Source organism: Leucoraja erinacea, chromosome 8 (assembly GCF_028641065.1).
Source record: "Leucoraja erinacea ecotype New England chromosome 8, Leri_hhj_1, whole genome shotgun sequence".
Lineage (NCBI taxonomy): Eukaryota > Metazoa > Chordata > Chondrichthyes > Rajiformes > Rajidae > Leucoraja > Leucoraja erinaceus.
This window is the reverse complement of record NC_073384.1, coordinates 15478185-15504872: the sequence shown is the minus strand read 5'-3', so window position 1 is coordinate 15504872 and position 26688 is coordinate 15478185. Positions and strand designations below refer to the sequence as shown.

Here is a 26688-nt window from a genome sequence, read left to right as displayed (position 1 = left end):
CTCCATACCCCCTGATCCCCTTAGCCACAAGGGCCACATCTAACTCCCTCTTAAATATAGCCAATGAAGTGGCCTCAACTACCCTCTGTGGCAGAGAGTTCCAGAGATTCACCACTCTCTGCGTGAAAAAAGTTCTTCTCATCTCGGTTTTAAAGGATTTCCCCTTTATCCTTAAGCTGTGACCCCTTGTCCTGGACTTCCCTAACATCGGGAACAATCTTCCTTCCTGCATCTAGCCTGTCCAACCCCTTAAGAATTTTGTAAGTTTCTATAAGATCCCCTCTCAATCTTCTAAATTCTAGAGAGTATAAACCAAGTCTATCCAGTCTTTCTTCATAAGACAGTCCTGACATCCCAGGAATCAGTCTGGTGAACCGTCTCTGCACTCCCTCTATGGCAATAATGTCCTTCCTCAGATTTGGAGACCAAAACTGTACGCAATATACTCCAGGGTGTGGTCTCACCAAGACCCTGTACAACTGCAGTAGAACCTCTCTGCTCCTATACTCAAATCCTTTTGCAATGAAAGCTAACATACCATTCGCTTTCTTTACTGCCTGCTGCACCTGCATGCCTACCTTCAATGACTGGTGTACCATGACACCCAGGTCTCGCTGCATCTCCCCCTTTCCCAATCGGCCACCATTTAGATAATAGTCTGCTTTCCTTTTTTGCCACCAAAATGGATAACCTCACATTTATCCACATTATACTGCATCTGCCAAACATTTGCCCACTCACCCAGCCTATCCAAGTCACCCTGCAGTCTCCTAGCATCCTCCTCACAGCTAACACTGCCCCCCAGCTTAGTGTCATCCGCAAACTTGGAGATATTGCCTTCAATTCCCTCATCCAGATCATTAATATATATTGTAAATAGCTGGGGTCCCAGTACTGAGCCTTGGGGTACCCCACTAGTCACTGCCTGCCATTGTGAAAAGGACCCGTTACTCCTACTCTTTGCTTCCTGTTTGCCAGCCAGTTCTCTATCCACATCAATACTGAACCCCCAATGCCTTGTGCTTTAAGTTTGTATACTAATTTTTTATGTGGGACCTTGTCGAAAGCCTTCTGGAAGTCCAGATACACCACATCCACTGGTTCTCCCCTATCCACGCTACTAGTTACATCCTCGAAAAATTCTATAAGATTCGTCAGACATGATTTACCTTTCATAAATTCATGCTGACTTTGTCCAATGATTTCACCACTTTCCAAATGTGCTGCTATCCCATCTTTAATAACTGACTCTAGCAGTTTCCCCACTACCGATGTTAGGCTAACTGGTCTGTAATTCCCCATTTTCTCTCTCCCTCCCTTCTTTAAAAGTGGGGTTACGTTTGCTACCCGCCAATCTTCAGGAACTACTCCAGAATCTAAAGAGTTTTGAAAGATTATTACTAATGCATCCACTATTTCTGGAGCTACTTCCTTAAGTACTCTGGGATGCAGCCTATCTGGCCCTGGGGATTTATCGGCCTTTAATCCATTCAATTTACCCAACACCACTTCCCGGCTAACCTGGATTTCACTCAATTCCTCCAACTCCTTTGACCCGCGGTCCCCTGCTATTTCCGGCAAATTATTTATGTCTTCCTTAGTGAAGACGGAACCAAAGTAGTTATTCAATTGGTCCGCCATATCCTTGTTCCCCATGATCAACTCCCCTGTTTCTGACTGCAAGGGACCTACATTTGTTTTAACTAATCTCTTTCCTGGTGGTCACCCACTTGGACGGCACAGTGGCGCTGTTGCCTCACCGTGTCAGAGACCCGGGTTTGATCTTGACCTCAGGTGCTGTCTGTATTGGGTTTGCATGTTCTCCCTGGGACTGAATGGGTTTCCACCCTCATTTCAAAGACACGTGGGTTTGTAAATTTGCAAATTACTCCCTACAGTCGAGGGAGTAGATGAGAAAGTGGGGTAAAGTAGAACTAGTATGAACGGAAGATCAGCATGGACTCGGTGGGCAGAAGGGCCTGTTTTTATGCTCTGTTACACAACCTGCTGGAGCAGCATACCACTGCCATAACTACCATCCTGACTACACTAAGTCTGAAGAGTAAAGTTAAAAGACCTGTTCTTTTTTATACCTCGGCTCCCCCTTTTTGCCAAACCCAACGCCTCAGCGCTATTACTCTGCACAGAACTTGGAACTCGCACACAGCCTTTCTTACAATTGCCACTCCATTAAAACCACTCCCTTTTACTGGGGAAATCAACAAATTCTTATCTTAGCGGCTGCTTTTTAAATCTTTCGCACTTCTCTTAGCTCCACAGTTTCTTGGAAAACTCCATGATACTCCCTTTTGTTTTCATTAATAACCATGAAATATGGCCAAGGGAAATAATATAAGCATTTGTCTTTAGTGAGCAGCTATTGGTTCTTTGGTACTTATTAGCTATGAAATGGTGGTGTTATCTGGAACCCATTCTCAAGATCAAGATCCCTGTGTATTACAGATTGTCACAGAGCAAGAGATTTATACGTAATTATTTATTTTAAATTTGGGACAAACCTATCATGATTTAATTTAATTTCCTTATTCTCCACACTTGATAGTAACGTTACAAGTTTTGTATAAGATGAAGACATCCAAAGTATTTGAAAAATCTCGAAATAAGGAAGAAAAACCATTCACAGATATAGTGGATGAAGATCCTTATGCCATCCAGATAATCTCATGGTGTCCTGAAAGCCGAATGCTTTGTGTGGCAGGAGTATCGGCCCACGTAATTGTTTACAAATTCAGCAAACAGGAAGTGACAACAGAAGTTATCCAGGTGTGACATCAATTATTATACTTGCATATATACTGTGATTTTTGTTAATATTTATAATGAACACATGAACGTATGTTGTCAGAATTATGGTAATGAAGTTTTGAAATATATCATTAAGTTATACACTATAGGAGTATGTCTTTCTCAGCTCTTTGAAACAACTCAAATCAGTCCCACTCTGTCCCCATTTATTTTCTTACATTCACAAGTGTATATCCAGTTATCTTTAGAAGGTTACTTTCAAATATGCTTCTGTTGCCCTTTGAGAGTGTACATTCTAGATCATTATAATCTCTGCCTAATTAAGGCTCTCCTCATATCTTACTTCATATATTTTGCCTGTTATCTTGCAAAAATGTTTTCTGTTACAGAAACAGTATCTGCTTATTTACTCAGTCACAGAGTAATACAGCACAGATACAGGCCCTTCGGCCCAACTACACTAGTCCCACCTGCCTGCATTTGGCCCATATCCCTCCAAACCTGTCCTATCCATAGGCCTGTCTAACTGTTTCTGAAACATTGGGATAATCCCTGCCTCAACTATCTCCTCTGGCAGCTTGTTCCACACCCTCACCACCCTTTATGTGAAATAATTACCCCTCAGATTCCTATTACTCTATCAAATCTCTCCATTTTGAAACCTTCCAAATGACATTGAAAATTGCACCAATGTGTGTTGATAACTGGCTGTCAGAAAAAGGTTTATAGAACACCAGTGAAATACATGGTTACCTTGATTTTTAATGGGGCCCTAAACTGTTGTGGTAATTCTCTGTCAGATGATGAGCAGCTGCTGCAAATTCAAGAATTTATGCAATGAAGCTTGCTGAGTTTAGATTGTGAGCACTCAAGCTGTATCAATGTTCATCAAACCATTTAAAATCTCATTCTGAGAACGCTGCAGAACAGAGTAAAGCCATGCTACATTAAGGACATCTACAATGGGAGAGTAAAGTGATCTTTCATAGAGATGGAGTCAAAAGAAAGATCGTTGTGCTCCCATAGATATGATTCAAATGTTTTATTCCTTTCATACCTCTTTAATGTAGAACTGTGATGTCTAATAATGTGAATCATTATCACATTTCTTGACCAAAGTTCAGCAGGACCTCTTCTTTTTCTGTGTTTCCTGCTGTTCAGATGCTTGAAATACGATTGCATTATGAAATAAATGATCTTGAATCACCGGAGACTGATCAAACACCAACAGTAGGAATTTCATGCCAGGGGTCAAATTCTCAGACTGCAAACTCTCAGTCTCACCCTTCTACAAGCAGCACGTCTTCAGATGGCCTCCGTGATAATGTGCCCTGCCTAAAGTGAGTATTGATCAATCATTAGAATCAACTTTATTCATTAGTATCATTTTTATGAAAAAGATGAATTGAATTTATGTATGGTCCAGCAGGACCTCATCAATAACAATTACTGCAGTCTGTGAAGTATTTTGGAAATACTTGGAAGTATTTGTATACATTGGGTATGCAAGCAAATAATTTCACTGTCCTAGTCACATGTGACAATAAAATATTACATTCTATTCCAAGTGTAGTCGATTTTGTAATGAACAAAAAGGAATAGCTGATTTGGAGACAGCTTTGAGAGTGAGAGAATTGTGGTCTGCAATAGTGACATAATCTGTTTGAGGAATAACATGGAAATATATACTGCTTCTCTTCTAAGTATTGCCAACAGATCTTTTGCAATTCTTGAAAGGCTTTGAGTCCTCAGTTCAACATTTCAGCTCAAGGGCATCATCACCAACAGTGCAACCCTCCATTGGATCCGATTGTAGGCTGTGATTTTTCTCTTTAAATGAAATTCAGCCCATCTTTAATTTACTCACATGAAAAATACTACCTCTGTCTTAGATTAAATGGGAGAAAGGGAGCCTATGTGATAAAAATATATTTCCTTTGATAATATATATTCAATAGAACAAGGGGTTACAGTTTAAGGATAAGGGGGAAATCTTTTAGGACCGAGATGAGGAAAACATTTTTCACACAGAGAGTGGTGAATCTCTGGAATTCTCTGCCACAGAAGGTAGTTGAGGCCAGTTCATTGGCTATATTTAGAAGGGAGTTAGATGTGGCCCTTGTGGCTAAAAGGATCAGGGGGTATGGGGAGAAGGCAGGTACAGGATACTGAGTTAGATGATCAGCCATGATCATATTGAATGGCGGTGCAGGCTCGAAGGGCCGAATGGCCCACTCCTGCACCTATTTTCTATGTTTCTAATAGAAAGGGTATTCATTGTAAATTGGTGGCACAGTAGTTCGGGCTGCTGCCTCACAGCTCCAGCAACCCAGGTACAATCCTGTCCTTGGATGTTGTTTGCATGGAGTTTGACAGTTATCCCTCAAATTATGTGGGTTTCTCCCAGGTGCTTTGGCTTCCTTCCATGTCATGAATCTGTACTGGTTAGCCAGTTAATTGAGTACAATAAAATTCCCTGAGTGTAGGTGAGTGCTGGGAAGAGAAGTGAATGGTAGGGGTGGAGGAGGGAGAGTTGATAAGTATGTAAGAAAGAACAGGTTACTGAGAAATAATTGGGAGATTGGGATTGTTCTCTAAATTGGCATAGACTCAATGCTGTGAATGGTCTCCTGTGTTATGAGAAATGTTAAATATCATGCATTAAGTTAATTGTAAAATATCTCTGTCTCATTAAGGGGGACAGCGGGAGAGTTTTTTGTAAGCAAAAACAAAATAATGTTACCTAGGTACAAGTGACAATAAAGTATTATCTTACATGGGTGGGGTATGGGTTACAAAATAATAGTCACATCATTAACTTCTATTATCCTTCCACCTGCAAGCAGATAATTTTACTTGTGCATTTCATGCTCATTTTTGTGGTTCAAAGTTGTATCTTGACGAGTAGATACTGGAATCAAAAAGATTGCCTTGATACTGAATCTGGCACTTTAGCCCCACCAGAATTCTGTTGTCTTGACTGCCTTGCTACTATTTAATGTACAGTGCTATAGGAAGTGAGAGGAGAGAAATCAGAAGCGTGTATGTGATAGGGAAGCAGTATTGGGCATGATTATAAGGTGTTGTTTTCCTAGTGCCAGATCAGGATAACACTCAAAGATGGCAGATTATTTGGAGTAGAGGACTAAGCCTCCATATATCTCAGCTCTTATCAGTGTCAATATCATAGAACAAAGGAAAGGCAATGTTTTGCAGATAGATTTTAAGTAATTGGAAAAGAGATTAAGAAGCAAAATATAATAGGTGGTAATGTCCAGATTACTCATGGAACGGAATGACTAGATAATGCAGCCGAAGAGATGGCGTGGGAGGGAGGCCTCACTGTTTGGAGTCTTAATATTGCTTCCGAGGAGGTTAAGATGCGTCCTGGCCAAATGAATGGCGTCTCAGGACTAGGACTAATATTCTCATAGGGTAGGGCTGCTGGTGGTTTTTGGACCGTTTCTTGATATTGGCCATTAGTCAGAAAGTTGCACATACATTAAGAAGGGTGAAAAGCAGTTGACATGCAAACAGAACAATAATGACATTTTGGTAGATGGAGCAAACAAAGCTTAGAAATCGCAAAAAGGGATGCTGGTTAAATTTAATGATGCATTGCAAATTATGAGGACGTTAGTGAGATGTGTTCAGGGCGAAAGAAACACTTGAAAGAATGATATATTTGCTTCCACTGAAATGGGGCTTGATGAGGGCCAGGAAGATAGATTAACATTCCTGATCACTGTTTACATAGTGGAATGGGGAGAAAAAATAAAATGAAATGATCTGGTAATAATGGTTAAAGAATCAATCGCAAGGGAAGATATGGTTTGTCAAAAAATATTTTTTGGGTCTTAAATAAAACAATGTCAATGATGCTGGATGTGTGCCATAGGTCCAAAAAGTCTAATGGAGAAAAAAAATATTTGAGGGCACATCTTTGACGCATGATAAAACTAGGTTTTAAACTCAGTTTAGAAAATTAGACTTGAAACAGATGTTCAATCAATCAGACTGAGCTATAAAGCTCCAAAGGAGGATACTCTAGAAGTTCATTGTAAAAATTTTACCCAAAAAGGGTGGGATTGCAAATTTGTATTCCCTGAATATTCATTTCACTTGCACTTTATGTGCAATGTGACGAATAAACCCGTATTGTATTGTATTGTATTGAATAATATAGAATGATATACATGAAGTGGTGGTGGGGGGGGGGGGTTAACAAAGAGCCTTTTGTCAGCCACCAAGAGCTTAGATGCAAGGAACTGCAGATGTTGGTTTACAAAAGGGACGCACAGTGCTGAAATAACAGCGGCCAGGCAGCATCTCTGGAGAACATGGATAAGTGATGTATCGAGTCTTAACCCTTCTTCAGAGAGATTGTGGTGGGGGGGGCGGATATTGAGTAGGCTGGCAAATGGTGGGTGCTTCTCACTTAGTACTGCTGAGATCTAGAATATTGTAAAAGGTATAGGGGTGAAATTAAACGGCGAAATCAGTAAAGCAAGGGGGGGGTAATGAAAATAATTCTGGAAAGTAAAATCAAAAATATTTTTTTTATGTTATGGAGAGAAAATTTAAGGATAGCATAGGGTCTGTTAGGCCCTACATTTAGAAAGGCACAGATTCATTTAGTAGAGTCAAATTTAACAGGCGTTCATGCCTAGCAAACTTGGTTGATTTTATTTTTAGTTGATAACAAGAGGATTGTCCCCATAGATTGTAACAGAGCTTCTGGCAAAGAACATGGTAATAAAATGTAGACACAAGGAACTGCAGATGCCTGTTTACAAAATAAGAGATATAGTGCTGGAGTAACTCAGCGGGACATGCAGCCACTCTGTAGAACGTGGATAGGTGATATTTTGAGTAGGTACACTTCTTCAGTTATGACAGGCTGGTCAAAGAAGGAGAAGTCCATGGAATCCACATAGATTGGCAAATTGAGATTTAAAGTTGTCTCAACAGTTAGAAGCAATAGGTAATAGGGAATGGGGTTTTTGTGGCTGCTTCCATTGGGGTTCCATGGGGCTCCAGTACTCTGTTCCTTGCTTTATATAATATATATTAATGATTCAGATTTAAATATAGAAGGCATGACAAAGAGGTTTACAGGTGATATATTTGTCTGTGTAGTTGATTAGAAGGAACTTGCTAGACTAGAAAGTGTAGATAATCTGATCACTTGGTGTGAAAAATGTCAAATGAAATACATTCTAGTGATTCTCAGGGAATGCATTCGGGGAGGTGCAGAAAGGCAAGAGAATATGTAACAAATGGGAGGTTACTGAGAGTTATAGCAGAAACGATAGACTTATTCCCCAAAATTCATTGGGACGGATCACTTAGATGCTTTATCAACTGAGATGTAGGATATAATATCAGGGAATTTATGCTAGGCTAACACAAATCAGACTGCAGCTTGAATACTCAACACAGTTCTGGTCATCATATTGCAGGAGAAACATAATTGTACTGGAGAGGGTAAAGAGTAGATTAAGATTGAACAGGAATATTTTGGCTCCGAAGAAAATTTGAATAGACTGGGGTAATTTTTCTGCAGAGTTGACGAGGACAAAGAAAAGCTTAATTGAGGGGCCTGGAAGGAGCAAGTAGCAAGTACTTATTTTCTTACAGGACAGTGAAAAAATAGAGGCATGGATTTGAAGTATTTGGTGGAAGCATAAAGGAGGGATGAAAAGATATCTCCTTTTCAACCAGAATGAAAACAATGCATTGTGTGCAGTAAGTTTTCTTTGAATTGGGATGGGTGTTCTCGGGTTCAGATTTAATATCTCACACCAACCCTTTTTGCAGACAGCGCACATTCCTTCTGGAAAATACCAGAGACTGGTTTATGCCAATAAATGTACAGGCAAGTGAGGAGTCACGCCTTTAGAGGAAAACAAAAAAGATTGAATAAAATTAGGTCCCACCATTTTATTAGTTGCTGAACTTTGAAGATTGTGCCCTCGATATTGTAAGATATTTATGTATTTGTATGTATTTTGTTCAATCGTGAAAGGTTATATATTAATTAAGTGCATATGTTTCCTTCACCAGAATTAGAAGTACTCCATTAAAACAAGCGGCAGGTTACCAAGCTGAAGTAGTCATTCAGCTAGTTTGGGTTAACGGTGAACCTCCACAACAGATAACCAGCCTTGCAGTCAATTCATCATATGGACTGTGAGTACCAGTGTCTACAATGAGCAAAACATTAATTTCCCCCACAGTCTAACCTGCAGCATTCTAGGTATTAAAAATATGAATCATTACAATGTCAATAAGCTTTTCTGTTCTTCTAAATCATGTGTATTAACCTTTTTTTCGTGCATACCAATTTTTCTTCTTTGTGCAGATGATGGGACTTACAATGGTTGTTTTCAAATCAGATTAATTCCTGGTCATGATTGTTCATCATACCTGGTCCTCAGCTGTTTCCATTAAGTGTGATTTTTCTCTGTGGAATATATTTATTTGTCCTTTCTAGCTTAGTATATGGGATATAATACACATTCACTTAAAACTCTGCTGAATGTGCAGGGTGGGATGCAGATTTCAGTGTTTCAAATGTATTAGATTAAAGATATTTTTAATAATACTCTTTCTTTTCCTTTTTAGTTTGGTGTTTGGGAACTGTAATGGTATTGCAATGGTTGATTACATTCAGAAGACTATACTTTTAAACCTGGGCACAATTGAACTCTATGGTTCGAATGATCCTTATCAGAGGCAACCAAAGTCCCCCCGCAAAGCCCGACAGGCCTCAGGAGGTAAGCACTGATGTTTTTATTTCCCTAATACCTGCAGGAGGTGAATTTGACATGATGTGCAGTGGATATAGGCACAGTATGCAGAAGATGTAATCTGATATGAAAGCATTAATTAGGTAGCAGTGCAGTTCATAGCCGGCTATTGCAAGGCAACGTGAAGTGCTGCACAATTGTTGCTTCTGCTGTGAGAGGAAGGTTTTCTTTTAAAAGGAACATCATCAGTCGGTTCAGTGAATTGCTACTTTATATTAATCCTTAGAAATAGGGTCAAGCAAGCTGCCATGTACACAGTACAGTAAAAGTTTCTCATGGAAAGATTTAAAAATTAAAAATCAATGAGCAAAGAATTGACCGGAAGAGACAAAGGGATGGGTGATGGGCACAGGACAGAACAAATTCCTGACCTTTTATGCTAGTTTTGTTAAGATTATGATATTGCATCATAACAGCCTTTATGGACTGAATGGCTGAGATCATTTTGCTAAATGCTGTCTTTTTTTTAAAGTTGATCATTGGAAATTGTAGATAAGTTGTCAAAATCTTCTGAACAAAGAAAAGCAAATGCAATTGCCCAAATGAGTAGCAGGTGAAATTGATATTGCAAGCAAAAAGGGGGAAAAACTAGGCATAACGATTTATCTGCCTGGTAGAAATGTACAGGCTTCAGAGATCAGAAAATAATTGAAAACTGGCATGATAGAGAATAATCACTCAAGGAATAAGGTAGTATATTCTAGAATGTGCATCATCAGCTAATTAACATTGTTCATGACTGGCCCCATTGAGAGCTTCCCACAAAGATATAACAGGGCTGCCAACATTGGGTGAGAGTTGGGAGTGAGAAATTGCGAGAGACCAAGCCCGAGGGAGCGGAGGAGGGGGGTGGGAGGAGGGTGTGCCCACCCCCCTCCCATTGGTACGGAGCTTTCGCATTTTTCAGCTTGAAATTGCGCAATATGGTGCATACTGTAGAGACTCTTTTAACTTGCACTTGAATGCAATATATATGCTTTAAATTGGATTAGCTGTGAATAAGGTTAGATTCAATTACATTCCTAATTGCATTCCACAGTAGAGCCAAGGCTCTGATCAACACGAGCAGCACATAAATTATCCTAGTATATTCATGTATGGAAATCAGATTATAATCAAACACTTGGCCCATGTTGACCAAACATGGGTCTCACTACTACTTCTGACCCTGACTCCAGTTGCATACCTTCTCTCATTCCTGACCCTGAGTCCAGCCTTACACCTGCCTCCCTATTCAACCCTGATCATAGCTGCTTACCTGCTTAGGTTCCCAGTGCTGAACACTCCCATTGTCCCAGCTTTGACTGCACACCTAGTACTATTCCAGACCTTGACTCTGGATGCACACTTGGCCTTGCTCCTAGCCCCTTTCTCGGGAGACAATATATCTGTCCCACACATAAAGCCCCACTACTCGCCACATCCCCATGGGACATATCTGCCTTCCGCAAAGTCCCGGTGCCCTCAAATGTGGTAACTCCCTTGGGCATTCTTCACTTCCCTCTTATGGTCCACAAAATTTGCTACCCGGGCACTTGTTTCCCTTGCAACCGCAAGAAGATGCAACACTTGTCCCTTTCTCACCCTCCCCCCTCGACTCCGTTCAAGGACCCAAGCAATCGTTCCAGGTGCGACAGAGGTTTACCTGCATCTCTTCCAACCTCATCTATTGCGTCCGCTGCTCTAGATGTCAGCAGATCTATATCGGTGAGACCAAGCGGAGGTTGGGCGATCGTTTCGCCGAACACCTCCGCTCGGTCATAACGCAATAACCAAAAAGACCTCCCGATTGCTCTAGCACTTCAAATCCCCCTCCCACTCCGCCTCCGACCTCTCTGTCCTGGGTCTCCTCCATGGCCACAGCGAGCAGCACCGGAAATTGGAGGAACAGCACCTCATATTCCGTTTGGGGAGTCTGCACCCCGGGGGCATGAACATCGACTTCTCCCAATTCTGTTAGTCCTTGCTGTCTCCTCCCCTTCCTCAGCTCCCCTGCTGTCTCCTCCCACCCTCCAGCCTTCCGGCTACTCCTCCTTTTCCCTTTCTTGTCCCCACCCATCCCCACCCCTGATCAGTCTGAAGAAGGGTTTCGGCCCGAAACGTTGCCTATTTCCTTCGCTCCATAGATGCTGCTGCACCCGCTGAGTTTCTCCAGCTTTTCTGTGTAACCCATATCTGACCCCCTGGACCTAACCTATTACATTCAAGTCCACAGGTGCTTATCAAATGTGGTAATCTTTTATGGGGCACTTCACAGACCAGATTATGTATAACAAAATTTGCTACACCCATGGGCTTCCTTGTTATCTAACATGCTAGTTACTTTGTCAAAGAAATCATCGATTGGTTAATTTCTCACACGATTTCTCACCCACAAAATTATACTCAGCTGTATAAATATTCTGTTACTGTTTCGTTCATTTTCCTAACAAACTGTCCTGAAGTCATTTTCACCCCCAATATTTTCAGTATTTTGCTGTCTTCCTCTCAGCTGGGTCTTTACTGAAATGCAAATAACAAAGTCCAATAACTATATATTTAAGCAATAATATTCTATTTAATGTGATCTTTGGTGTACATAATATTTTCTGTGGTATTCATAACACAACAATGATAAAAAAAGATCTTTGTTTCGATTGCACCTATCAACATGCATACATGATTATATTACAGTTAATATGTACCAAGGACAAATTTTTGTTCCAATGCTCTCCTTTCCCAATTACTTTTACATTGAAGTGACTGAAATCCAAGTGAAGTTTAAATGGCATTAGAAAAATAAAACCTCTGGAATGGATGATGTTCATTACGTGGTTGGTTAGAGTCAGTATCAGCACAATTACTATATTAAACTTTGAATCTTCAGATGTCCTGGTTCAAGCAAAAACTAAAGACAAATAATAACCTCCTCACACATTCCCCTACAGGTATATATGTCACTCCTTTAAAATATGCCCCTTCTTTGAACAAGCTCTTGAACATCACATCTGAATCAGTTCCATTTGATTACACTCCTTGAGGATGTTCATACGTGTTCAATTAATAAAATGAGGTTGGGGACATTTCTATTCAACCTGTCAAAGGAATTTGGGAGGAGGGGGTGTTTAGAAATAGTCAGTGAGGTTAAAAAACATAATAGTTGAGTGGCAAATGACAATAGTGCTACCTTCCCAATATTTAACTGAAGGAAACACCAGCCCCACAAACACTCGCCAGCCCCGCTCCCGGTATCTGTTCCCGCCGCTGCTTCATCCCCGGCTCTCCAACACCCGCGGTTCATGCAGTTTATATGAGTTTTTAAATTTTCGTTGATCACATAATTTCTCACGACAGAGCGTGAGAGTGTGAGACTTTGTTCAAATTAGTGATTCTCACGCTGAAAGCGTGAGAGTTGGCAGCCCTGGATATAGCAATCTCTGATAAGAAACTGTATCTATTGTTTTGATGCAAGATGGCACTTGAGAGGAACAGCCTGGTGTCCAGTCAGTGAGTAGCCAGCACATTGAGCTGCTCTAGTATAGTTATCATACTGGAATTTATCTGACAATAGGGAAAATTGTTTAGGTATGTTATTTTCCCAAAAGAAAGACAAACGCAATTCAACTACAGTGCTCTCCATAATGTTTGGGTCAAAGACCGATCATTTATTTATTTGCCTCTATTCCACAATTTGAGATTTGTAATAGAAAAAAGCACATGTGGTTAAAGTGCACATTGTCAGATTTTAATAAAGGCCATTTTTATACATTTTGGTTTCACCATGTAGAAATTACAGGAGTGTATATCCAAAGAAGATCCCCCCCATCACCTATTCCTTCCCCCCCCCCCCCCCCCCCCCCCCCCCCCCATTTCAAGGCACCATAATATTTTGGACACAGCAATGTCATGTAAATGAAAAAAATCATGTTTAGTATTTTGTTGCATATCCTTTGATTTCAATTACTTCTTGAAGTCTGCGATTCATGGGCATCACCAGTTGCTGGGTGTCTTCCCGGATGAAGCTCTACCAGGCCTGTATTGCAGCCATTTTTAGCTTATGCTTATTTTGGGGGCTAGTCCCCTTCAGTTTTCTCTTCAGCATATAAAAGGCATGCTCAATTGGGTTCAGATCGGGTGATTGACTTGGCCACTCAAGAATTGATAATTTTTGCTTTAGCAGTATGTTTGGGATCATTGGCTTGCTGTAGAATGAACCATCGGCCAATGAGTTATGAGTCATTTTTGAGGCTAACCAGTGGTTTGCATCTTGCAGTGTAGCCTCTGTATTTCTGTTCATGAAATCTTCTGCAGACTGTGGTCATTGACAAATCTACCTGACTCCTGAAGAGTGTTTCTGATCTGTTGGACAGGTGTTTGGGGATTTTTCTTTATTATAGAGAGAATTCTTCTGTCATCATTTGTGGAGGTCTTCCTTGGCCTGCCAGTCCCTTTGCGATTAGTAAGTTCACCAGTGCTCTCTCTTCTTAATGATGTTCCAAACAGTTGGTTTTGGTAAGCCTTAAACCCCTGTCTCACGGTGCGAGCCCACCCACGAGTGATCCCGAGTTAAAATCAAATCAAACACGTGGTAATCACGTAGAATTAACGTAGCGGGAACGTCGGAACTCGTGGACGTAACTTAGCAACTCGTAATGCTAATGGCAGGTACTCTGGAAACTTGTGAACTCGTGAAAATTTTTCAACATGTTGAATGATTTCCATGAGTCATATTTACTCTTGAAGGAAAAATTTGAAACTTTTAAACTCGTTGTAATACCATAGTAGCCCGTGAGTTTACCGTAGTGACTCATGAGTAACTCGTGCGTTTGGCCTGCGTGCCAGAAATGAAATGTTGAAGATTAGTCAGATCTGAATGGAAAATTTTACAGTGATATAACAATGATTCCCCGGTCTCCGGGGAGGAGGCAGCCGCTCCAGACTTTTCAAGCCGCCCGCGCTACCTACCTAATCTATGCTAAAAATCTTCTTCCGAAATCCGAAAGATTCCGAAATCTGAAGTGTCTGGTCCCAAGGCTTTCGGATAAAAGGTTGTGCAACCTGTATAACAGTTTCCAAAGGTGATGGAAAGACTGGGTGCTGAGATCTCTCTTATACCTGCATTAAGGAGGCAATTAAACACACCTGAACAATTAAAAACGCCTGTGAAGACATGTGTCCCAAACATTATGGTGCCCTGAAATGGGGTGACTATATATAAACACAGTTATAATTTCTACATGGTGAAACCAAAATGTATAAAAATGGCCTTTTATAAAATCTGACAATGTGCATTTTAACCACATGTGATTTTTTTTTCCTATTACAAATCTAAAATTGTGGAGTACGGAGACAAATAAATAAATGATGGGTCTTTGTCCCAAACATTATGGAGGGCATTGTAATTACCACAGTCAGTTTGACCTCAGTCATTGGCAGAGTGCTGAAAATTGCCACAAGCAATACCATCAAACAGCACTTGTTCATCATTAACTTGCACACCATTGCTCAATTTAAGTTTCACTAAAAGACTAAAAGCTTGTGACCGCATTGTTACTAACATGGACCAAAGAGCTGAATTCTATAAAATTTGACAGAGTGTGACATTGTGAATTTTTTGGACTAAAGCAATGGAATTCATTAGTGGGGCTGAACTTGATGAGATTTCCCAGCATACATCTGAGAACCAGGTTGTGATCTTATGCTAATTCAGACATGCACAAGATCTGAGACTGCATTGATTTCAATAGGGTTTTCAGGCATAGAGTTAGGAAGCAACAGGAAGCGTAAGTTTTTTAATTATTCCTCCACATTTAATTAAGGTAAACTTTGGGTTACGTGCAGCTCTCAAAGACCTTACATAACCCGGGGATGTATCTATATTTAGAAATAAATTTTCTATTGCTCATTGACAAATGATCAGTGTGAAGTTTTGTGGTCCGGATTTTCTGTCGTCTGGCACTGGCGAAGTTCTAAAAGTGCCGGACAAGTGAGTATCGGCCTGCAGTAACATCTTTTACTTCACAAGTAACAAGCAGCCTTTATTGTCATGCAGACCTTGCGGTCTGAACGAAATTTTGTTGCCTTGCAGTCCTACTTATAGTAAAAATGACAAAACACACAATAAACACAAATTAACATCCACCACAGTGAGTTCACCAGGCACCTCCTCACTGTGGTGGAAGGCATAAGTCTTTGTCTCATCCCTTCTTATTCTCCCTCTGCGCCGAGGCCGCTGCCGCTGTCCCAGCCGCCCCTGTCGTCCACTGGGCCCGCGGTCGGGTCGAGTGGCTGCTGCCGCCAGAACATGCCCCAGCTCCGAGTTCTGGTTGCCGCTGTCCCAGCTCCGAGGCCAGGTCCTCGAGGCCAGGTCGCCGCTGCCGCGGCTCCAGCTCCGATGCCGTGTGGCCGCTGCCGCTGCCCCCGCTCCGAGGCCAGGCCGCCGCTGTCGCTGTCCCCGCTCCAAGGCCAGGTCCCCGCTCCGAGGCCAGGTCGCCGCTGCCGCCACCCCAGCTCCAAGGCCAGGCCGCTGCTGTCGCTGCCGCCGTGCCGCCACTGCCGCCGTCCCAGCTCCGATGCCGGGCGGCCGCTGCCGCTGTCCCAGCTCCGAGACCAGGCCTCCGCTGCCGCTGCCGCCCGCCATCCCAGCCGCTGCTGCCTGCCGCCGTCCCAGCACCGATGCCGGGCGGCCACTGCCGCAGTCCCAGCTCGGAGGCCAGGCTCCCTCTGTCAAAGCCGCCGCTGCCTAGCTCCGAGTTCTGGTCGCCGCTGCCGCAGCTCCGAGTTCCGCGTCCCAGCCGCCGTTGCCCAGCTCCGAGTTCTGGTCGCCGCTGCCGCTGTCCCAGCTGCCGCTGCCCCAGCTCCGAGGCCGACAGCTCCACCATTAGGCCTCGGCGCAGGCGGAGACGGGGGATACGACAAAAGAAGTCGCATCCCCCGAAGGAAGAGACCAAAAACGTGTCCCCCCCCCCCCCCCCCCCCCCACATACACAACATAATAAACCAAAAATCAACTAAACAGGACAAAAGAACAACACAAAAAAAGAAGAAAAAAACAGACAGACTGCAGGCGAGCCGCAACTGCTAAGGCAGCGCCGCCATCTTCAAAAGCTATTGTAAAATAAATCACAATAATCACAATCATACTGTATTAGCCAAGTATGTTTTGCAACATACGAGGAATTTCATTTGCCAAGTCAGTCATACAAATAAAAGCAACGGAGCACACAAAATACATTTCAACATAAACATCCTCCACTTTCCTCACTGTGATGGAAGGCAAAAAAAGTTTAAATCCCTTCCCATCTCTGCTCTCCCGCGGTCGGGGTCCTTGAGACCTCTGTTGACTGGACAATCTTGACTCCCGTAGCCGGCGGCGTTTGGGCCGTCCGCATCGGGGCGATCAGCTCCTGTATCGGGGGGATGTCTGCTCCCCCACGCAGCGATCGGACCCCAGGTCGGGGCTGGTTGAGCCTCTGCGTCGTTGGAGCTTCCGACTTGCCTCTCCCGAGACTGCGAGCTTCTGTGGACTTACCATCAAGAGCTCGCAGTCTCGGGAGAGTGATCCCAGGCAAGGGATCGGCTCCGATGTTAGGTTCACCCCCACCCTCCCCGCGTTGGGACTTAAGTCAGTCCGAGGATAACTCCAGCTCTATCGATGGTTGGCCACAGATTAGCCGGAGATGCGATGATCTGTGGCCAACCATCACAAGTATCCTGCATGTGATCACCCAGATTCAGTTTGAGTCACCCTGACGGAGATTACAGAGAAACTCTACAAAACTAAATCATTGCCTTTGAGTTTGAAGGATTGAGGGAACTGAACCCAGGGAGCAAAATTAAAAATAGGAAAGGTAAATACGTCTGGAACATATTTTATTGTAGGCCAAGATATTAGAGCAAGGATCCACAGATTTAAACTAGTATAGACTTAGTGCAGATAACAGGAAGGAATTCTAGGTACAAAGGTTGTGTAAGACATTGAATAAAGTCAGAGATTGATGATAAACTCATTCAAGAATGGGTGTTGGCATATTGGGCAAGGTCCAGTAATTAAAATGGCGTTGTGGCATTTGATGATTGAGATGGGTTTAATTATTTTGAATGATTACCGTTTGTTTCCTTATTGTTTTAGGAATATTAATAAGGAAATGTATTTGAGTACACATGTCTTGATGCCAAATATAGTTTTGAGCTATAATCCACTAGCCATTCAATATGGAGGGGTTAATTTAATTATTAAAGTATTTTTGAAAGTTAGTTAAATTAGTAATGTAGTAACTAGAAATGTAAACATCTCAAGTTCAAAAGTCCCTTTTATAAATGTTTCATCTTTATTACTGACTTGTTAAATTGCAGAAGCAGAATAAACACCAATGAAGTTCATAAGTTCAATGATCTATAAGTTCATTGATCAGTTAAATTTGGGATGACTTTGCATGAAATATCAAAATAGTTTGAAATTTAATAAAATCTCAACTATAATTGCCTGTACTTTAGTCTTTAGTAGGTAAAAATAATCTAGTCATCCAGGCATGTTTACAGATCTGCTTCACCTTCGCCTTGTAAGAATATGCAGCTTTACCAGACAAGCTTTTATTGTACTCTATGCTATTCCTTATTTGCCTATTGAATTATGTGCTTTCCTTTGAATCTTGCATTACTTTCCTAATATAGTCACCAATTTATCATTATATGTTTATATAGTTACTTGATTAACAATGCATTTCTCCTACACCATCAATAAAGCTATCTACTTGACATCTGTTTAGGAATAAACAGCTAATTGCTGATACCTTTCCAGTGAAAGTATTTTTTAATGCAGGTCTTTGCATGCAATTGGTTCATTAAAAGCCTTATGTGGTAGGTAAGTGCTGAGCTCATGTACTATCATCCCCATTAAGAGCTGCATGCTGTTACTGAGGTATTAGTGCTTGTCACAGTAACACCACTTATAAATTTTAGATGACCGGTAATATGAGGGCTAGAAGTTGGTACAAGAAGCTCCATTATCACTTCCCTCTCCGCCCTTCAAGAAAGAAGCTCTTAAAATCATGGCAAGGGCGGTCGGGAATGGGAAAGGGGAGCAGAGATGTAAGCTTGCATTTGCTTCTCGGAAAACAAAAGTACAACAGCTAGAATATCTGAAGCCACTTAACTGACATCAGTAGGAACCTCTTGTTTAATTAACATTGCATATTTTAGTATGTACTGGTTTCTAACTTCACAGCATAATTTTCCTCTTCCGTTAAATGATTCATGGTACTGCTAACATAAATGGGTTTTAGAAGAGGTCACTTTTGAATGGCCATTCTGTAACATAATGAAATCTGCAGCACATTGCTATTAATTTCACTTTATACTGATTTTCACCTTCAGTAATTCCATAATTTTAATTATACAGTAACATTCTGAGTACCCATCAGTTGGATGGATAGAATACAAATCAATTAACAAAATTTATGGCCTTGCAGTCCTCCAAATATCAGCATGTGTGTGTATCCATATCATATGCTCTGTTTCCATAGCATATAATTTTCTTGCACATCATGAGTGTAGTGTTGAGGTCACAAAAAGGTTATGACAAGTAACTCCTAGTTGATTTTATTTTCCTTTCCTTGTACAGATTGCATTATCTTTTGCTGTGTTCTAAGTTTTGTTCTGCAGGTTATTACAGCCAAAAGATTATTTTGGTGTTGTGCTCTTTTTCCATTGCATCCTAAGGCATGCTGACGGTGACTTCTTGCATGTGTGGTCTTTCTAGTTTGTATTCTGTGTCTGTGAAAAGACTTCGTTCTTCATATCTAAGTAAGTTATGATGAAACACATTTCCGTCTTGCTATTTGCTTTCTGTTGTTACTATAAATAGCAAATGCCATTGAAATTAGTGCATACTGCAAAGCCCTTTATTATAACATGTAGTAATATTTGTTGAGAATATATTGTCTGCATTGGTTGCATAACACCTAGAGGCATTCAAAAGTCATTTTTTCGGTCTCTGTTCCAAAAGGGGGCTTTTGTAGTCAGCAGTTTTTGAGATGGCCTGCTAATGTTTGGCTGAGAAATGTTCACTTTCCAGAAGAAACACAGATAACAGTGCACCTGGTCTATGCCTTGTGATTGACAACCCCACATACCAGCAGTATATACACTGCTGTTAACCAGTTGCTCTCATTCGACCTGCCAGCTGGTAATAAATATTTTCTGTCCTAACATTTTATTCAGGTTTGTTGATATTATAATCCACCAAATAGACTATCATCCCATTAATCCATAATAACTCACAGAAAGAAGAGTAAATTAATGTCTTTACCGGTCAAGGCCCAGTATTGTGTCCACCCTTAACAGAGCATGAGATGTCAGTGGCAACATAGTGGAGCAGCTGGTAGAGTTGCTGTATCACAGCACCAGAGATCCGGATTTGATTCTCACCTTGGGTGTTGTCTGTGTCGAGTTTGAATATTCTCCCTGCAAAGATGTGCTGTTTGTTTATTAATTTTTTTATTTGGAAATTGACCCTAGAGTGCAGAAAATAGATGCGAAAGTGGGATGGTATAGAACTAGTGTCAAAAGGTGATCGATGGTTGGTGTTGTACTTGGTGGGACGAAGAGCTTGTTTCCATGCTGTATCTTTCAATCAATCGAAAGTCATTAGACTATTGCCAGAGTTAGTATATTAAAATGTTAACACAGTTCATAGTGGCAACTATGCATTGTCAGATCACGTTTCCCTACAAAGAAGCGGAAGCCCCATAATTCATGATGTTATTTTGTTTCCATTGGAGTTGAACCAAAGAGACAAATTGAAAATAGGAAGAACTTAAATTTCTTAACATTGACAGCACGACTTTCGAGCTCTCTTGGTCAATTTTGACTCATCCAGTCAGAAATACGCAACATCTAATTCCCCTTTCACACTAAGGGGTTCCTTATCCGATTTCCATTATTATGGCCATTATTCGCTATCTGATGATCATGCACTTATTGCTTTTTTAATGAAGAGTTTTGTATGAATTCTAAATGTGCCTTTGGCTGTTTAGAACCCATTCTCCACTCATAGTTTAAAGAAAGGTGGTATTCCAGAGCAAGTCCATCCCAGAAACTATTCAAAATGAAGAATGCGGTCCATTTTGGGGATGCTGAGTGTCATTAAAGTTCCATGAAAGGCATCCATGTGCACACATTTGTAGGGTACATGTCACCCAACGTCACTTCGATGGGTTCAACAGTGGATGTCTGGTGAAACTATGCAAATCAGCCAGATCATGAAATTGATTAGCATGTAATGCTATTTGGATACCAGCATTCTTTAATTTGGAATTCTTTATTGCAGTCAGCTGATTCCCTCAAAGAATCAGCAGCAGAAATCCCACCCTAGTGATGGTGTTTTGAAGGGACAAGTTACAGTGCCCTCCATAATGTTTGGAACAAAGACCCATCATTTATTTATTTGCCTCTGTACTCCACAATTTGAGATTTGTAATAGAAAAAATCACATGTGGTTAAAGTGCACATTGTCAGATTTTAATAAAGGCCATTTTTAAACATTTTGGTTTCGCCATGTAGAAATTACAGCAGTGTTTATACATGGTACCCCCATTTCAGGGCACCATACTGTTTGGGACACAGCAATGTCGTGTAAATGGAAGTAGTTATGCTTAGTATTTTGTAGCATATCCTTTCAATGCAATGACTGCTTGAAGTCTGCGATTCATGGACATAACCAGTTGCCGGGTGCCTTATCTGGTGATGCTCTGCCAGGTCTGTATTGCAGCCATCTTAAAGGGCCTGTCCCACAATAATAACAATAATATCTTTAATTGTCATTGCACAGAGGTACAACGAGATAAGGTATGCAGCTTCCATCCAATGTAATAACTTAATTAGCTAATTATTTAGACACCCAGAGAAACAAGATTAAAAGTTTGATTTTTTTATAAACTCGGGAGAGCTCTTGGGTAAACTCAGATCGTGGGACAGGCAATAGACAATAGGTGCAGGAGCAGGCCATTCAGCCCTTCGAGCCAGCACGGCTATTCAATGTGATCATGGCTGATCATCCCCAATCAGTACCCTGTTCCTGCCTTCTCCCCATATCACCTGACTCTGCTATTTTCAAGAGCCCTAATTAGCTCTCTCTTGAAAGCATCCAGAGAACCCGCCTTCACCGCCGTATGAGGCAGAGAATTCCATAGACTCACCACTCTCTGTGAGAAAAAGTGTTTCCTCGGCTCCGTTCTAAATGGCTTTCTCCTTATTCTTAAACTGTGGCCCCTGGTTCTAGACTCCCCCAACATCGGAAACATGTTTCCTGCCTCTAACGTGTCCAAACCCTTAACAATCTTATATGTTTCAATGAGATGCCCTCTCATCCTTCTAAACTCCAGAGTGTACAAACCCAGCTGCTCCATTCTCTCAGCATATGACAGTCCCGCTATCCTGGGAATTAACCTTGTAAACCTTCGCTGCACTCCCTCAATAGCAAGAATGTCCTTCCTCAAATTAGGTGACCAAAACTGTACACAATTCTCCAGGTGTGGTCTCACTAAGGATCTGTACAACTGCAGAAGGACCTATTTGCTCCTATATTCGATTCCTCTTGTTATAAAGGCCAATATTACCATCGCTTTCTTCACTGCCTGCTGTACCTGCATGCTTACTTTCATAGATCTGTGGAATTCTCTGCCACAGAAGGTAGTTGAGGCCACACAGTTCATTGGCTATATTTAAGAGGGAGTTCGATGTGGCGCTTGTGGCTAAAGGGATCAGGGGGTATGGAGAGAAGGCAGGGATGGGATACTGAGTTGGATGATCAGCCATGATCATATTGAATGGCGGTGCAGGCTCGAAGGGCCGAATGGCCTACTCCTGCACCTATTGTCTATGTCTATGTCTATGTTTAGACTGATGTACAAGGACCCCCAGATCCCTTTGTACTTCCCCTTTTCCCAACTTGACGCTATTTAGTAATCTGCCTTCCCGTTTTTGCTACCAAAGTGGATAACCTCACATTTATCTGCATTAAACTTCATCTGCCATGCATCTGCCCACTCCCCCAACCTGAGCAAGTCACCCTGCATTCTCATAGCATCCTCCTCACAGTTCACACTGCCACCCAGCTTTGTGTCATCTGCAAAATTGCTAATGTTACAGGTACTTTGAATGTTACTTTAGCTGCTTGTTTTGGGGGCTAACCTTTTCTCTTCATCATATAATTGGGTTCAGATCGGGTGATTGACTTGACCACTCAAGAATTAACCATTTTTTAGCTTTGAAAAAATCCTTTGTTGCTTTAGCAGTATGTTTGGGATCATTCTCTTGCTGTAGAATGAGCCGCCAGCCAATGTGTTTTGAGGCATTTGTTTGAACTTGAGCAGCTTGGATGTGTCTATATGTTTCAGAATTCATTATGCTACCACCATCAGCAGTGGTATCATCAATGAAGATAAGTGAGCCAGTACCTTCAGCAGCCATACATGTCCAGGCCATAACACCCCCACCACCGCGTTTCACAGATGCGGTATGCTTTGGATCTTGGGCCGTTCCTTCTCTCCTCCATATTTTGCTCTTGTCATCACTCTGATATCGGTTAATCTTCGTCTCATCTGGCCACAAGACCTTTTTCCAGAACTGTGGTTGCTATTTTAAGTACTTCTTGGCAAACTGCAACCTAGTCATCCTATTTTTTTTCTGCTAACCAGTGGTTTGCATCTTGCAGTGTAACCTCTGTATTGTTGTTCATGAAGTCTTCTGCGGACAGTGGTCATTGACAAATCCACACCTGACGCCTGAAGAGTGTTTCTGATCTGTCCCCTGGGATGGCAGGAATGTCCTATGAGGAAAGATTGAAAAGACTAGGCTTGTATCCACTGGAGTTTAGAAGGATGATGGGGGATCTTATAGAAACATATAAAATCATAAAAGGACTGGACAAGCTAGATGCAGGAAAAATGTTCCCAATGTTGGGCGAGTCCAGAACCAGGGGCCACAGTCTTAGAATAAAGGGGAGGTCATTTAAGACTGAGGTGAGAAAAAAACTTTTTCACCCAGAGAGTTGTGAATTTATGGAATTCCCTGCCACAGAGGGCAGTGGAGGCCAAGTCACTGGATGGAGTTAGATAGAGCTTTAGGGGTTAGTTGAGTCAAGGGATATGGGAGACGGCAGGCATGGGTTATTAATAGGGGACGATCAGCCATGATCACAATGAATGGCGGTGCTGGTTCGAAGGGCCGAATGGCCTCCTGCACCTATTTTCTATGTTTCTATGTCGGGCAGGTGTTTGGGGAATTTTCTTTATTATAGAGAGAACTCTTCTGCCATCAGCTGTGGAGGTCTTCTTTGGCCTGCCAGTCCCTTTGTGATTAGTAAGCTCACCAGTGCTCTCTTTCTTCTTAATGATTTTCCAAACAATTGATTTAGGTAAGCCTAAGGTTTGGCTGATGTCTCTAACAGTTTCGCACTCATAATGGCTTCTTTGACTTTGGTCGTCATGTTGTTAAACAGCAATAAAAGTTTCCAAAGGTGATGAAAAGACTGGAGGAAATACTAGGTGCTGAGAGCTCTCTTATACCTGCACTAAGGAGGCAATTAAACACACCTGAGCAATTACAAACACCTATGAAGCCATGTGTCCCAAACATTATGGTGCCCTGAAATGGGGTACTATGTATAAACACTGCTGTAATTTCTACATGGTGAACTCAAAATGTATAACAATGGCCTTTATAAAAATCTGACATTGTGCACTTTCACCACATGTGATGACAATATTACAAATCTCAAATTGTGGAGAACAGAGGCAAATAAATAAATGATGGGTCTTTGTCCCAAACATTATGGAGGGCACTGTAGTTGCTCGTGATTATTGTCTGTCCTTCATGTTTTTGCCTATTCTACTGAATTAACACTGTATCATGTCTCTAAGAGAGGACAATGTGTTCATGTTTTATGGAACCACTGCAGAAGCAGGTTTCCAGCTTTTATATCATTGAGATTCCTGGACAGCTGTCACCTTTAAGTTGCATAACACATTAAAATCCAAACCATTGCTGGCAAGAGGCTGAACTTCCAGAGCAGGAAGCTGGTGTTGCTTGATAGAAGTCTGACCTTCCACTATGCTACTTGGACATTGAATGGCTGCTGCTTGTCAATGCAGTGAGAATAATGACATTGGCTTCCGAATGCATTGGTTAGTCTTGCCATTGTGTTGATGAAGTTGACCAACACCCACACCACAAACGATGGTTTCTAACCCTAAAGGAAGGGCTCTAATCCCTTAAACTCTATGCTGGAACCTGATCCCTTTGTGGCCCTTAACGTTGAATTCAGGACTTTTGGCAGGTTTTCCAATGCATCAGGTGGTTCATTGTGCCTACAAAGTGATTTCCATCTGTAACATGCCCTCAACTGCACGTGATGCAGCACAACCTGTATCTGAGTTTGCCGTCTAAACCTATACTACCTACACGATCCTTGTCCCTGCCCTGGCTACAGATCAAGTGCCTGGTTTCTTCTGGACACACCCTGCCTGGATCCTTAAAATTGCCTCGGGTGTCTATATCCAAACTATGAATGTATTTGTAAAATTCACTTTGTCTTCCTCCTTTGAATGTCTTTTTGTTCACCCATTGCCAAACCATGTCACACTTCTCAAGATTCTTGCAGAAGCAAAACACAAGAGTAGATTGTGGTGAGGCTATTGGAGGGATGAGGTATGATGATATGTAAAGTGAGTGTTAATATTTTCAGGAGTTAATAAAGCAGATAAGGAGGAAGATTAGAAGTGAGCAGTTTCCTCACATCTATTCATTGTTATTAATTGATTCAGCTGGTGTAGGCTCAACAAAGACTGTTCCAATCAATAACCAGCACACGTTCTTCCATGGGTTTTGGAGGATGCAGGCGTACCTGTCCCCTTCCAATTAACTCCTGATATTTCCAGTTTTAGTGCCAACTGACCCTGCAGAAAAAGAACGTTTCCATTAAGTGTTGTGCAGTGTAGAATTTAGTGACAGTTGTGGTTGATTCGCAAACTCAGATTTACTAAAACCGTGTAAATGTCAGTGACTGTTAGGTATGAACCCTGATGGATGGAGATCGTTGGATGATGAGCGACATGAATGTCGTGAATTGAGCACTGGTTGAAATTAATGTGCCCTTGGTAGGTTATGGTTTTGAAAATCATTTCACTAATCAATAGTCAATAGTGCTTTATTTGTCACATGTGCAACTGCACCGCAAAATTCATTGTGCATATATTACACATTCAAGCGAGGCTATTTTTGACGCTATTATTCAAAGTTCAAAGTCCAGTTGGCTTGCGTGGTCAATGCACTGGAGCAGTTCCTGGGAACCATGTGGCCATTTACCAAAATCATGGATGCTTTCATTTGTGAAAACAAGGATATTGCCTTACTTGGTGAAAGGTTTGACAGGGTCAGCAGTCAGAATCACCCCCAGTGGTATGATATGAATATACCTCCTGAGCCCCATTAACTAATCTTAATCATTAATAGCGTAATTAAACTTCTTGCAATGCTACAAATTAACTCGTGGGATAGGGGCAGGAGTGGATCATAGCTTCCTGAGCCTGTGTGCCACTTAATAAGATCATGGGTGATCTAATTGTAGCATTGATTCTGGCTTCCACTTTACCCAAGGAAATATCTAACTGTTTGCTTGTCAGGAATGTACCTACCTCTGCTTTTAAAAAATATTCAAAGACTGCTTCTACTTGTTGGGAAGATCTAAAGATGTACAACCTTTTGGGATTTGGTCATCTTATTGGTTATCTGAACCCATTTCCGTTCAAGTACTGGTCAGCAGTGTACTCTGACCTTTTGTGAATGAATACAGGGCGTTTCATTTACATTGCACATCAAAGTCTTCTGTGCAGCATCTGAAAACCTCGGATCCCATTTTTTCCCATGTTGTGCGATGTTTCCCTCGTCATCTTCATTTACTGCTTGGCTGCCAACACCTCCAGCCAAAATGTGCCTTGCCCTTTAGCAGTTTAGGATAGATTTAATTGGTGCGAAGGACTCCAGTTATTGGCCCCATGCTGAAGAGTCCATTAAAATGAAGACATTATACTGTCTGAGCATGGAAATTATTTGAATGAACAGTAGCAGAATA

At 41.6% G+C, this 26688-nt stretch overlaps 1 protein-coding gene across 6 annotated transcripts in view; it reads left to right on the top strand.

Annotated features, from left to right (window-relative positions):
* stxbp5a (syntaxin binding protein 5a (tomosyn)) overlaps positions 1-26688 on the top strand; it is a 235648-nt gene that overhangs the window by 150706 nt on the left and 58254 nt on the right. For all 6 annotated transcript variants that reach the window (XM_055639037.1, XM_055639042.1, XM_055639040.1 and 3 more), the window contains exons 15-18: positions 2564-2784; positions 3928-4106; positions 8833-8958; positions 9394-9545. In XM_055639037.1, coding sequence (XP_055495012.1) covers positions 2564-2784; positions 3928-4106; positions 8833-8958; positions 9394-9545 — 678 coding nt within the window. The remainder of the gene's footprint in view (positions 1-2563; positions 2785-3927; positions 4107-8832; positions 8959-9393; positions 9546-26688) is intronic.